This window comes from Misgurnus anguillicaudatus, chromosome 17 (assembly GCF_027580225.2).
Source record: "Misgurnus anguillicaudatus chromosome 17, ASM2758022v2, whole genome shotgun sequence".
Classification (NCBI taxonomy): domain Eukaryota; kingdom Metazoa; phylum Chordata; class Actinopteri; order Cypriniformes; family Cobitidae; genus Misgurnus; species Misgurnus anguillicaudatus.
The window spans coordinates 38,032,308-38,047,140 of NC_073353.2; the positions used below are offsets into that span (position 1 = coordinate 38,032,308).

Consider the following 14,833-nt stretch of genomic DNA (forward strand, 5'->3'; position numbering starts at 1 on the left):
GACTGTCCCCACTCTTATAAATTGAAATAATTTTTGAAATTTTCATCTGATCTGGAAAAACACCAGATTTAAAGGACAAATTGAAGATAAAAGTTAGGGGTGGATTTAATTTTTAATGTATTTTATTTTTTAACTAATTTCATATCTATATTTGTACAATCAGTTGACCTTTTATAAAACCATTCAGTGTTGTTTTTACAACAAATCATCAGACATACAAACCTTCATTTACTTACTTCTGGCTAATCTTTAGTCAAAAGAATAAAAATAGTTTTAACATTATGGGTCAGTTTTCAAGACAGGGTTTAGATTAATCCAGGACTAGTTATATTCGGACATTTAAGTCACTTTTACAAACATACCTTACAAAAAACAATACTGATGTACATCAGAATGACAAAAAATGGCAGTGATATATGTGAAGATATGTCAGTGCAAGATGTTTTTTAATTCATTCTTTCCCCGCCAGCGTTTTTAAAAAAGTTGTTATTTTTTAGGATTTTTTTATGATACAAAAACTGAGATAATTGTATTTTTATGAGGGACTTTTGTTAGAAATCAGATTCAGAGCGATGATCAAAATATAGACCGAGTTTTTACTCATCAATGGTGGGGAAAGAGTTAAGGAAGCTGAAATATGTATTTTAGTCTGGGACTAAACTTAAGACCTGTCAGATAAACTGACCAGTTTGTTTTTAGATCTGCTCTGTTTGCTGTGACATGAACTATTATTTGATCTGTTATGTACTAAATGTGTATTATTCTCATCACAGCTCTTAATCCTCTGATTGTGATTGGTTGTTTCTCAATATCTGATCACATGATGAGTGATGACACAAGCGACCATTTTAACAGTAAAGAGAAACTTGCAATCAAAGTTTATTACAACAATTTGTTTCTTTCATTGTGTGTATTTTACAATTACACTGTGTGTGTTTTAAAGAAAAGATTTGTAAAATATGAAGAAAACTCATATATTGGAGTTAAACTCTGCAGGCCACCAGCTCTCCAGGGTTGAATGTGAAGAACACTGATTTAAACCCTAACCTGGTAAAGAAAAGCCATGCTGATCCAACAAACTCCACCAAAACATCAATTTTGTCTTTTAGATTGAATAAGTTTGTTGTTGTTGTTGTTTGTTGGACTTGCTGCATGTAAATGAAGATCAACAACCATCAAACAGGTTGATCTGATGAGTTTTTAAAGGCAAACTGGTGGGCGGCTCAGGGGGTCACAGGTTTGAGTCCCGGCTGGGTCAGGATCTCTTTCACTGTGGAGTTTACATCTCCGTGTGTCAGCGTTGGTTTACTCCCACAGGCCAAAAACATACAGGTGAATTTAAATATCAACCATTGGGGAATAATAACACAGCAGTTGAATTAAAAAACAACACAGCATTGGGTCAAATTTAACTCAGCGGTGTGTTTTGTCCAATGTTTACCCATTATTGGTCAAAAATAACCCCAACATTTTTAGAGTGTATGGATTAATTGTGTATGGATTAACCCTTCTCACCATGAATAAAGCCATAGATGATGGATGAAAGAAAGAAGTGAAAGTGGCTGGAAATTAAACACACACACACATGCAGTAAGTGTTTGCTATTTTTACTGAAGTTTGTTGTCATGTTTTTTGTCATTCTAGATTTCTTTACTCAAATATGATGACACACATGATGACTCTATGATTTTCTGTAACACAGATCAGCTGCTGAAGAGTTTTTCATGTTTTAAATGTCAGTGTTTCTTTATATAAAAATGAATAAGAGAAGTTTATATTCTTGTCTTCCTCTTTTAATGACACAGTGGTTTCATTTCCTCAGCACAAAACTCTTATTGTGTTTAAGATCTACAGAAGATCTGTTGTGCATTAAAGAGCCTTAAAAGAGCAGAAGACGACGACATCACCATCACCATAGAAGGAGTTCTCACTTAATCTCTTTATATAGATACAAGATCAGACCATGTTTCTGCTGACCTCTCAGGACTGATGCAGGACACATCTTACTCATTGTGACACACGCACACGTCGTGACAGCTCAGATGTGCTGATGACATCACACTTTTCTCCAGACTGGATTGGTGAACGTGTTCGCTGAAAACCCCTGAAGTATTTACACATCACAGCATTGAGATGTTCATGTGATATAAAAGACAAACAGACTTTAGTCAGTCAGACGTTTATCTGCAGCTTCACTGACTCACACGAGTCCCATTTTTCTTCAACTGAACATCACTGCTAACAATGAGAATAAATGAAGGATTTTATGTTGAGAGGAGAAACTGATGATGATGATGGGTAGTGTAATGAGGTCAAATCAGGGAAAAGGATTTTTTATCACTAAGTTCATATGCAAACACATTGATGACATTATTATTATTATTATGGCAGTGTAGTATAGTCACTCAGAAGTTAAACATCTCTACACTGAATGAGTTTCCTTTACTGTCTCATCCATTTAAACAAAGAAAGAGTAAGAAAAGCATTAAAAGCGTCATAGCGTGAAAATTAGACTTTTTTTCATGTTTAAGTGCTATAATTGGGTCCCCGGTGCTTCTATAAATCTAGAAAATGTGATAAAGATCAACCCAGTAACTTAATTTGAGAAAGCCATTTTCTGCAAGTATGTGAAAAATAGGTCGTTCAGATTTCGCCTGTTTTGTGAGGTAGGTAGCAAGGTGAATTACAATAATACCGCCCCCTTTATCTGCACTATCCAACCACAACACTGCCATTTAGTTCAGAGAGAAAGAGGGAGAAAAGAGTTGAACCTGAGTTTCAATTACAACAAACCACCATCATTGTGATCAGTGTTTGCATTTCATCCGCTCATTTGCATTTTTAATGACACACCCAAAAACTGCACAATTTTTCTCAGGCCTACAAATTTGCAATTTTAACATGCTATAATAAATTATTTATATAGTATTTTGAGCTAAAACTTCACATACACACTCTGGGGACAGCAAAGATTTATTTGACATCTTAAAAATATCTCATAATATGACCCCTTTAAAGAAAAACTCTCTAGGTTTGTATTTGACTGCAAATTACACAAACCTTTAAACAATCAAATAAAAAGATGATAAACATACATTCATTCATTCATTCATGCGTTTTCTATAACATGCATGCATTTCCAGTGGTTTGAGAGAATTTATCTGAATTTAAATATCTTTATAAACAATCACAATATTGTGTTCATGTTGTAGTATTTGTATAGAGTCTGTAATGATAATGATCACTTTTACACCTTTAGATGTTGAGCTTCAGAATTATTGAGCTTCAGTTCTTTCAGAAATCTATTTTCCGGAAACATACATATAATCAGAAATGAGATTTTGTTTGTTTTCATCGCTGTAATATATTTTTAAAATATTTAATTTTTTGCTTTTATCACTTCAATATGTTCTCATGATCAAGTTAATTTGTTATTTTGTGTAGTCTGTCATGATTTAAACTTTACAATATAAATCATTTATTAGTTTATTTATTGAGTTTTTACTGGAATTTCTTATCTCGGTCTTAATGAGATAAAATTGATGATTGAATGCCGTTTTGTTCTGATGAAGTGATATTTGTGTAATATAAAGCACCTGATGTTCGACTTTATTTACATATTATTTGCATTCATGCAGTTTCTCAGTTATCTCTGCAGTCTCGTGTCAGGTCAGCAGCGGCGCGTGTCTGTGGAGAGAGAGAGAGAGCGAGAGGGGGGGCGGAGACTCAGAGAAACGATAAACTTCAAATACAACAATATAAAGGACTGACAGACAGACACGGAAACACACAAAAAATCCGATTATACGTGACTGAGGATGAGATAAAACTGAAAGGAAACAGGAGGTTGGAGATGATGACGACTGTCAGGTGAGGATGATTGACAGGCGAGGGAGTCTGGACTAGAGGATGATGGGTAATGGAGTTCAGAGAGCGGCGAACAGAGCAGTAGGACAGACAGTCAGTCAGGGAGTGTGAGTGACAATAATAAATAAAGAAACAACTCAACACATTTTAACCAAATGATTGCTGTCTGTGAGATGGACACAATAAATTAACCAACATCATTTGATCATAAAAGTGTTTATATTTTCAGGTGTAGTTCATCTTCAACTCGCTCTGTTAGGTTTTGCTTTTATATATCTATATTTATAAGAAATGAAAGTTTAAGGTTTAATGTACAGAGTCTGCAGATAAATTCAGTCTTTCACTGCTTGATCCTCACATTATTAAAATATGAATGTTATCCTGACCTTGCAGTCTTCAAGTATTTTAATCCTGAAAGCTCCTGATATCCCAGTGAGTTTTGTCAGGTGCGCTCACAATGTGAAATATTGAGTATATTTTAAAGAGTTTGGTTCTAAAACGAGACAACTCAGTTTTTTTCAATGATCTGTTTGTTTTATTGTGCTTTCTAATTAATATCAATCAAACTGCAGTTGATTTGTTTTGATTTAAGCCTTGATAACTAAAATAATACAGCACAATCAAAACACGATAACATAATAATAAACAAGTTTGGACACATTTTTTTATCTGGTTTTGGAAGCAAACTCTTGATTTGTTTCTGATGTGAAGATGTCAAGTAGATTACCTTATAAAGACATGGATTGGTGTGTGTTCCTGTTTCAGATGATGTGTGGGTCGCTGTGTGACACTTCCTTCCTCTCATATTTGAATAGACAGACACAGCAGAACCTCTCAACATTGAGAAGCATCCTGAAGTCCATCGTCTGCAGGTATGAGAGAAACATCATCATCATCATCATCATCTGTGTTTGTTTGTTTGTTTGTTTGTGATTGACTGCTGTGAGCTTTGACATTTGTTTTGACGTAAGTCTCATAGATCTGTTTCTGCAAAGGCTTGTGAGGTGTTGTGAAGATTGTATGGTCAAGTTTTAGAAAAGTGCATTTGTGTTCAAAAAATCTTACACCGAAACACCTGGAAGGTTTTGCTTCTCCACCCAGCTCAACTAGATCTTGAATGTGTTTATTTAGTTTGATGATTCTCTGCAGGTTATATATCTGACGAATGAATGAGTTAAGATGATCTTGGATTACTCTGCTAGTTTAGTTTAGTTTGATGTGAATACAAGAGCTTTATGCCTCTGCTAAGTAACCGTGCATTCAATACAAGTACAAGCGTTCTGTGGGAATCAAACCCACGACCTCGCCGTTGCTAGCATGACGTTCAGTCGTCTCAGTGCTGTATTTTAACAAAGCGTTGATCTCTTCAGTGTGATATTAAAGAGAAGTGAAGCCCTGCATGCGCTGCTGTAGCTCAGATGAAACAGGAAACTGTGGTCGAGTCGTTCTGCAAACACATAAAGTTACAGATTGACAGTTCAACTCTTTCCAGAAGAATCTCCAACAGATCACACATGAAGCTCTGAAGGGTTTTAATAACACGTTTAATAAAGATGTCATATATGTTACCATCTGAATTCAGTTTGTTTCCTGCTCAACATCGGTGTGTCAAACTAAAAGCAGAAGATGTTTGTAATGTTGAGGTTTAAAAGAGGAAGATTACAGCATGTGATGATCTGCATGCAGCCATTTTGAAACAGTAGCCTACTAAAAAAACTGAATCCAAACCTTTAAAGGCAAACAAATCAAAAGCTTTGTGCTGAAAGACGACGGCTCAGATTTCTGCTCTTTTATCTGACTGCTCATCTCTGCCATGCAAAATATCATCATCATCATCTGATGCTGTTATTACAATATGAATAGATTTCATTGTAAAGAAAGGGATTTTTTCTTTCATGTCGGTGATTTACTGGAGATTAAATACAAACGACCACTCATCTTAATAACACTAAAATACATGTTAATGAAACTGTGCTGCTTGCATTTAAACGTTGCATTCAGAGATATTTCAAGAAAGATATTCTCAATATATCGAGGGGTGAGAACCAGAAGGGCATTTTGATTCAAATGGAGATTAAATGAAAGCCAAATTCTTCATCAATTTGCAGTTATTAAAGATTGACATTTTTTGTTCTGGCCCTCCTGTAAAATTGTTGAAATGTCACTTCTGCTCCTTTAAGAACAAACACTATTCATTTCTGGTATGTGTAAGTGGAATGTGTTATAGAAAGAATTGCAGAATTTGACATAAAATGATGTCATTTCTGACAACAAAATAAATGATTTATTAGGCATCTTATGACTGTTTTCATCCGATGGAAATCTTCCTCGTGTCTCTATAGTTGCATAGCTAAAGTAAACCGACAGTAAGAATGAATGTTGTGTTGCATTTCAGTAATAATTCATGAATCTTATATATTTGAGTGTTAAGTTGAGGAGTTTTTACTTTGTTTCTTTTCAAACCACATTTCGTTAGTCAAAGAGCAAAACCTTAAGTCGTTTCCTGTGTGAAATCCTGTCTTGCGTCACATCTCATTTTCTGTCTTCACAACAGATCAGATCATCCTTAACTGCATTTGCTGCATTTGAAATTCATTTTAATTTTGCATGTTGCAAAGCAGATGTGTGAGTACGAGTAGAGACGTGTGATATGTTTTTCTTTGACACAGGTGATATAATCGTGTAAGATGGCATCCACGGCACACATCTCAGCAGAGGAGATTGAGGAATTGAGAGAAGCTTTCACCAAAGTTGGTGAGTCAAACAGAGTTAAAAACATTGTCTGTATATCACCACTACAACCTCACTTCTCAATCATTTCTTATGTATTTTAACATTAAGGATGACAGAACCCTGTTTTGAAGTCTGTCACCTAAAATGAATCCACACAATTAAAACAAATGCTGGGGTGATGAGGGCTTTTTGAACTGGTGTTTTAAAATATGAATCAGGTCATCACTGGTTTTTGGTTTTGATATGTGAGTGACTTTTCATCTTTCTGTAGATGTGGACGGTAACGGATACATCAGCACAGATGAGCTGACTGATTTGTTTAAGGCGGCTAACCTCCCGCTGCCAGGATACCGCGTCCGTGAGATCGTACAGGAGCTCAGCAGAACCATGGATCTCAACCAGGATGGAAAGATCACATTTGATGAGTTTGCCAAGGTGAGGAAATGAATACACATTATACCAACAAATACCCACAAATACAGTCATCTTTAAAAGTGTCTGTCTGTCTGTCTGTCTGTCTGTCTGTCTGTCTGTCTGTCTGTCAGGTGGTTCATGATCTGAAGAGCTCAGAGGTGGCTAAGACATTTCGGAAAGCAATCAACAAGAAGGAGGGCATTTATTCTGTAGCAGGAACCTCAGAACAATCTGGAACCCAACATTCATATTCTGGTGGGTGTCAACATACACGCACACACATACACACACAAACACACACACACACACACACACACACACACACACACACACACACACACACACACACTTACACACACACACACACACACACACACAAGGAAACCTGTTCTTATACAGAAATTACAGAGTTACACACTATAAACCTTCTGAAATTGAGTGTTGTTAAAGGTCAAATGCAGTACATGTAACATACTTTTGATGATAATGATGTGTGTGTATGTGTGTGTATGTGTGCGTGTGTGTGTGTGTGTGTGTGTGTGTGTGTGTGTGTGTGTGTGTGTGTGTGTGTGTGTGTGTGTTTGTCTGTGCAGAGGAAGAGAAAGTTGCATTTGTGAACTGGGTCAATAAAGCTTTAGAGAAAGATCCGGACTGTCAGCATCTTCTTCCAATGGATCCCAGTTCTGATGATCTCTTCACAGCGGTGGGAGACGGCATTGTTCTCTGGTATCTGCATCATATTAACCCCTTCATATCTAATAATCTCATATGTCATTATAAAATATGAAAGACATCAGCTGTGTCCCAATTCAAAGACTGGGTCCTTCTAATGACGAGACCTCAAAAGACGAGCACACACGGTCTTTAAGGGTCACAGCTTCCAAAGTCCACAAAGAGAACTGAAATGAGACGTCTAGTCTTCAGAGGACCCATAAGTTTGCGTCACCTACTGCACGCGCCCACCGCACCTGTCAGCACAACACACCCGAGACATTTTTGACTTATTTAAACAAATATGGGAAGTATTCATTTATTTTAGAAAATATGACACGTTGACTTAGAAATATATGCAACATACACATAATAATATTAATACAAACATAACTTATAATACTAAACCAGTGACAAGAAACTTTTTTCTGCTAAATACACACTTTTATTTAATAAAGCTTTTAATTATTTAAAAATATTCAGCCGTTACAGGTGCGCAATGAATCTTGGGAAAACCTCGGCTGTGAAGGATCCATTCGTTCATTTTTTAATAAGGACGCATTTTGAGGCTTTATTTTAAGCATCCTTTTTGAATTGGGACGGCCTTCCTGACCTTCAGTCGCGCTGCTGTGACACAATCGGTCTTATAATACAGCCTTTAAAGGACACAGACTTTGAATTGGGACACAGCTATTATTCAGTTTCTTTTTACACATAAATGGAGATGAAGGAAATATTGATTAGAATTGAAATGACTGATATGAGCAGATTTATAGATTATTTAACAGATGTCTGATGACAGAATGCCATTGACCAATCAGAATCCATTATTCTTTAGTTTATATGATCTTAAAGAATGAATCTTGTTTGCAGTAAGATGATCAATCTCTCTGTTCCTGATACCATCGATGAACGAACTATCAATAAGAAAAAACTCACACCTTTTACCATTCAGGTACATAAAATAAACATCTGCTCTGTGATTGGTTGGTTTCATCTGTATATTTTTGTGACGTAATGCCTGTGACGATGTGATCATGTGCAGGAGAATCTGAACTTGGCATTAAATTCTGCCTCTGCGATTGGTTGCCATGTGGTGAACATTGGAGCAGAGGACCTGAAAGAAGGCAGGCAGCATTTAGTGCTGGGACTTTTGTGGCAGATCATCAAGATCGGCCTGTTTGCTGACATTGAAATTACAAGAAATGAAGGTACGAAACACGGTGACATCCCAGCCTGTGTGAATTAATCTTCATATAGACTCACAGGACATGAGTTGATTTAAAGTGAGTAGAGTAAAGTGAGTTGTAAAGTTGAGTTGTTTGTCTGTTGTGTGTTTGTAGCTCTGATCGCTTTACTCAGAGATGGAGAGAGTTTAGAGGATCTGGTTAAACTTTCACCTGAAGAGCTGCTGCTGCGCTGGGCCAATTATCACCTGGAGGAGGCCGGATGTCCCAAAATCAACAACTTCAGCTCAGATATTAAAGTACAAAACAATCACAAATCACAGATCTATTCAATGTCTCAGTTATTTCTACTTCAGATTAAATCGAGAGTAACTTTTACTCAAGTCTTCTTTGTGTCTCAGATATTTCTCCTGAAATCAAGATTTAGAAATCTCAAAAATGATTTTTAGAAGTCTCATAAACTGAGCTCAAATCTGTCTGAAGATTTCAATTAGAACTCATTTTCCCAGATTATTTTATTAATCTTCATTAATATGACAGCCCTATACTCTTACGGTGGGTTTCCCAGACAGGGATTATGTTAAGCCAAGACTAGACCTTAGTTTAATTATGAAATATAACTAGTTTAAACAAACATGCCGTACTAAAAACATTACTTGTGTGCATTTTGAGGAAAGAAAAAGGGGTACTGATGTATTTTAGGATATGTGTAAGTTGTTTTCAGTTTCTTACATTTATTTTAGTCTAGGACTAGTCTAATCCCAGTCCGGTAAACCAACCCATAATGCACTAATCAACTAATCTCTTATGTGTTTCTAGTATTATTTCTCATAAACAGTTTAAGGTTAACATTTAAATCTCCTGAGCTGTAAAAGAGAAACCATTTTCCTCTGGGCACAGTCCTGAAAAAACCCAGTTTAAATTGATTGGAGTTAGATCGATCAAGTTTAATTTTATTTGATATTTTTACAGTGTTTTAAAGCAGCTTTACATGAATAAATGAATATAATCTCATCTCTTCTGTTATTGTGAAGGACTCCAAGGCCTATTACAACATCCTGAACCAGGTGGCACCTAAAGGAGACGAGGAGGGAATCCCCGCCATTCCCATTGAAATGTCAGGAATACGGGAGAGCACGTTTATTCTCATCAATATACCAACAACAACTCACTCATATACTTAAACATTTAGCAGACACTTCACAAACGTCTCTTTATACGTACGGGAGAAAGATGACCTCAAGAGAGCCGAGTGCATGCTGGAACAGGCCGATCGTCTCGGATGCCGACAGTTCGTCACGGCGACGGATGTGGTCCGTGGAAATCCCAAACTCAATCTGGCATACGTGGCTAATCTGTTTAACAAGTATCCCGCTCTAAAGAAACCAGAGAACCAAGATATCGACTGGAGCTCTATTGAAGGTCTGTGAAAGCTTTACTTTATATATTCATACTTCTGTCTGATCGTTCATAAAGTTCTGATTCGTTTATGTTTGTCGTTCAGGAGAGACCAGAGAGGAAAGGACCTTCAGGAACTGGATGAACTCACTGGGCGTCAACCCACGTGTCAATCATCTCTATGTGTAAGTCATCTTAAAAACATTTTCTGAAATCATTAAACCCTTACTTGTTCTTCTGAGACTGTGTGGCCTCGCTTCTCTCACTTTCATTAGATGTTATGTGAGATGCTCCATGATAGCACCTTTAAAGGCGGGTGCGTGATTTTTGAAATGCACTTTGAAAAAGGGAGTCGGGCCGAGTATCAAAACACACTTATAGCCAATCAGCAGTAAGGGGCGTGTCTACTAACCAACATCGTTGCCTGGGTTGCGTATGTGTGGGGCGGGTCTATCAAAAGAAGGTCCAGATTCTATTGGGGTAGTGGCGTGTATGTTTAGGTGATTTCAAATGTCAACATTGGCTTTCAGAAATCATACACCTCGCATTTAAAGCTGAAGTCGGCAAGATATTTTTGATCATATTCACTGAAACCGACACTATGCGCCAATAGAACAAAATAAATTAGACTGTTTAAGAAAAAAAACGTGCTTCTACCTCCACCTAGAGCCTGTGATTAGTTTGGAAAACCCACCGCTCCCGGTTCATTTGGTCCAATCAGCGCAGGGCTGTGTAAAATCTACCTGCCTTTTGCGCGTTACCATAGCACATGATCCGCTTGAAGTTCACAGGTGTGTTGGATTGAACGCAGCGTGATGGCGGATCATAGACACAATACGTGTAATGCAGTGAGGTGATTGATCTCCAGCAGATGGCGCTATATAACAGCAGTAATTACGTGTTGTTGTTTTTTTAGGGATCTTGCAGATGCTCTGGTTATCTTTCAGCTGTATGAGAAGATCAAGGTTCCTGTGGATTGGGACAAAGTTAATAAACCACCATACACCAAACTGGGCAGCAACATGAAAAAGGTACCACGACAACTTCAACGATGTCATTATTTACTCATTGACCTCTCGGGCCAGTGAATGAGAAGTACTAAAAGTGACTTTAATGTTGGTGTTGTTATAACAGCTGGAGAACTGTAACTACGCCGTTGAGTTAGGAAAGAAAGAAGCCAAATTCTCACTGGTAGGAATTGCTGGACAGGACCTGAATGAAGGCAATCGAACTCTGACCCTCGCTCTCCTCTGGCAGCTCATGAGGAGGTACAACACATCCAGATGTTTCATTACAGACACACACATATATAGTGTTTTCTTCTCGTCACATCGTCACACAGGACAAGTGAAGTTTATTACTGTAAGCACAGCAGTGTGTTTGTCATATACATATGAGTTTATATTTCTGTGTTTATGTCTGTGTAAGTTAACATGTACAGTAGGAATAGTAGTGATGCTATCAGAGAACATCAAGAGAGAAAAAGTTTTTGTTGTTGTTGTTAAAAAACATTATACCACGGGTCTGTTGAATGCTGTGTTCTGATTGGCTGAGAAGTGTTCCATGAGTGTTGATTATTTTTCTGTAAACCGCACACCTGACCATTTAAATGTCTTAAAATAGGCATCAAACCAGTTTGTGGTAATTGTGGTGTAAGAGGAATAATTGACTTCAGTCCTTTGAATTATTTGAACATAATGCACACGCGCGGTGTAACTGCACGACGCAAAGCGGAATTACCACCTTGGGTGTGCATTTTTTTCTTATAATTCAATGGCCCGTCGTCAATTATTCCTTACTTAATCAGAGTCAAGCAATGAAGAAAAGTCAAAGATTTTTATTCATTGTGTTTTTGATTGTTGTAAAGTTGTCTCAGTAATGTTTGTCTATCTATAGGTATACTCTGAATATTCTGGAAGATTTGGGTGATGGGCAGAAGGTGAATGATGACACTATTGTCAGTTGGGTGAATAATACACTTACAGAAGCAGGAAAGAAAACCATCACCGGCTTTAAAGTGAGTAAACGCTTTAGTCACAGCAGGGTGTGATGTACATATTAAACACACTGCTTATGTTCATTGTTTGCTTTATACTTCAGGATGGATCTATAAGCAGCAGCATGCCAGTTTTGGACCTGATTGATGCCATCCAGCCTGGATCCATCCGTTACGATCTCGTCAAGGCAGATGACCTAACAGATGATGAGAAACTCAATAATGCCAAGTAGGAACAAGACAGAGTTTTTTATTTTCTTGCACAAGAGTTCTTATAAATAAGTATTTCCTCAGGAAATTTTAAACTCAAGAAACCAAATGCACATAAAAGAGAAAACACATGAGCCTCATTTATAAATATACATACATAGAAAACGTCCTAAATTTGATCTTATGACTATTTCTCAAAAGTGTGCACATGTGATTCATATAATAAATGTACGTATAGTAAAGGGGGCGTTCACTTTCAGATGTGAAATATATAAATCGCACATGAAGTTGTGCGCAGCTGAACAGTTGCAGATTTTCACCTTTAAATGATCCCTAATGAATATTATTGACATATAAAAGAGCGTCTGTTAATGTTCAAATCATCTTCAAGCAGCAAAAATAGCTAAACACTTTTCCACGTCAAAGACAATTTTTATAATTATGTACTTTGCTGTGGATCGCACACTTTATGATCAAATCTCTACGTACGCATGCTTTATAAATGAGGCCCCATAAGCAATAAACTGACTGCAAGACTCCTTTATGGAGCGTATCTGTGTAGAGTTATAAGCAGTTATAACACATATCAATAATGTAAAAATGAATACATACAGACACATAATCCCACTGCTTTTAAAGTCATTTATAGACATTTTATAGCTTAAACGTTGAATAATTCACAGAAACTACAGGCCTCACATTACCCTCCAGACTGAGATTTAACTGAGAGAGTTTCAGTGCTGTTCACATTAAGGCACATGAGTTGGTTTTATTATACGTGCGGTGCGGTCTCTGTAGGATTCATCCTAACCAATAACAGAACGAGTATAATGAATGAAATGTGTTTTGTTTCTGAAGGTACGCCATCTCAATGGCGAGGAAGATGGGAGCACGTGTATACGCACTGCCTGAAGATCTGGTGGAGGTCAAACCTAAAATGGTGATGACGGTGTTTGCCTGCATCATGGCCCGAGGGATGAGACGAATCTAAACGTGATGATGACATCAGCAAAGACATTGACTGTCAGTAATGATGTCTGTTTGTTTAACTGGTACTCAAGAGGTTCATGGGTAAACCTGGAAATATCTCTTAACATCTTTATTACTGTCATTTCCAAATCCATGTTGATTTGATGAGTGAATATTGATGTTTTCTTCTTCTGCTCTCTTTTATCAGCTACAATATTTCTTATGTCTTTATTTTTCCTCTTTTAAATGTTTACAAACTTCAGGCTATAAACGACAGACTGTTAAATCTCTTTATTTTAACACACGGTTTATGTTAATGTTGCCACAGTAAATTAAACAGGTACTTTTTTACTAAAAATGTGCACAGCTGAAATTAAAGTCTCAATGAAACATTTATTGTCTGTATACAATAAAAGACTTTATGCATGAATTTCTAGATTTTTTTAATAAGCCTGGTACATAATACTGTCTGTATCCCACAATGCAATAGGCAGTCGGTCATAGATGAACATACGTGTCAGCTCTTTAAACTGTGTGCTGACTCACAGAAACATCAAGCTGGGAAAATATTTTAGTAATCATCACACAGACGACTTATCATCTCATTTTCTTCACTTCTTATGAGGAAGTTGATCTGTCTTGCTGTTAAGAGTTTTTCTCATCAATAAGAGATTAAACACTTGATCAACCCATACAAAAAAAAAAAAATGTTTTCAAATATCATTTAAAATATATTTTAAAAATATACAAAAATGGCCCAAAATACATGTGCAGAAATATATTTTGAATTACAAATTTTTTCACCAAAATATTTTTGACAATTTTTTGCACATTTTTTATATATTTTAAGCATTTTATATCCACATTGCATTGGAAGAAAACTTTGTATGTTACAAACCTGTAAACAATTATTAATTATTATTATTATTATTAATTAATTTAACTTTTATTTAATGTTTATTAAAAATATTTTCAACTGCAAAAATATAATTTAATACTTACTTATACATTTTATACTTTATACATTTTGTAAAAACTTTATTATTATATATTTAAAATATATTTTTGCCGTATTGGGTGTAAATGTTTTTATTTATTTGTTGCCCCTGAAATACATTTCGGAATATATGTTAATATATGAAGGTTATTTTCAAATTCAAAAATATATTTAAGCTTTACTTTCTACAAAATGTATTTAGCATATATTTAAAACATATTTTTGGGCAGATATTTTTTTCCCCCATGTGTGAGTTAAATGTTCAGCTGAAATCTTTGAGATAATTATTTTGTTTCAGAGTTTAAAGCAGCTTTCAAAACTTTCTAAACATCCTTTAGTTTCGAATCAAAA

The 14,833-nt window shown here is 36.2% G+C and overlaps 1 protein-coding gene across 1 annotated transcript; it reads left to right on the plus strand.

The window, feature by feature from the left end:
• The first annotated feature begins 4,632 nt into the window (after positions 1 to 4,632).
• lcp1 (lymphocyte cytosolic protein 1 (L-plastin)) lies at positions 4,633 to 13,915 on the plus strand. Its single transcript, XM_073854718.1, has 16 exons — positions 4,633 to 4,739; positions 6,537 to 6,621; positions 6,872 to 7,035; positions 7,146 to 7,269; positions 7,608 to 7,740; positions 8,599 to 8,680; positions 8,771 to 8,936; positions 9,069 to 9,211; positions 9,947 to 10,037; positions 10,134 to 10,334; positions 10,417 to 10,495; positions 11,227 to 11,341; positions 11,445 to 11,578; positions 12,207 to 12,327; positions 12,411 to 12,535; positions 13,375 to 13,915. The coding sequence occupies exons 2-16, from the start codon at positions 6,555 to 6,557 to the stop codon at positions 13,505 to 13,507; spliced, it is 1,878 nt and encodes a 625-aa protein (XP_073710819.1). The 5' UTR covers positions 4,633 to 4,739; positions 6,537 to 6,554; the 3' UTR covers positions 13,508 to 13,915.
• Positions 13,916 to 14,833: the final 918 nt, after the last annotated feature.

What these genes read in the sequence shown, in the direction of transcription:
- lcp1 (XM_073854718.1), top strand. Translation starts at nt 6,555, where the DNA reads ATGGCATCCACGGCACACATCTCAGCAGAGGAGATTGAGGAATTGAGA. An exon ending in CATTTGATGAGTTTGCCAAG is followed by an intron (nt 7,036 to 7,145) that starts GTGAGGAAATGA and finishes TCTGTCTGTCAG; the next exon opens with GTGGTTCATGATCTGAAGAG. An exon ending in GGAGACGGCATTGTTCTCTG is followed by an intron (nt 7,741 to 8,598) that starts GTATCTGCATCA and finishes TCTTGTTTGCAG; the next exon opens with TAAGATGATCAATCTCTCTG.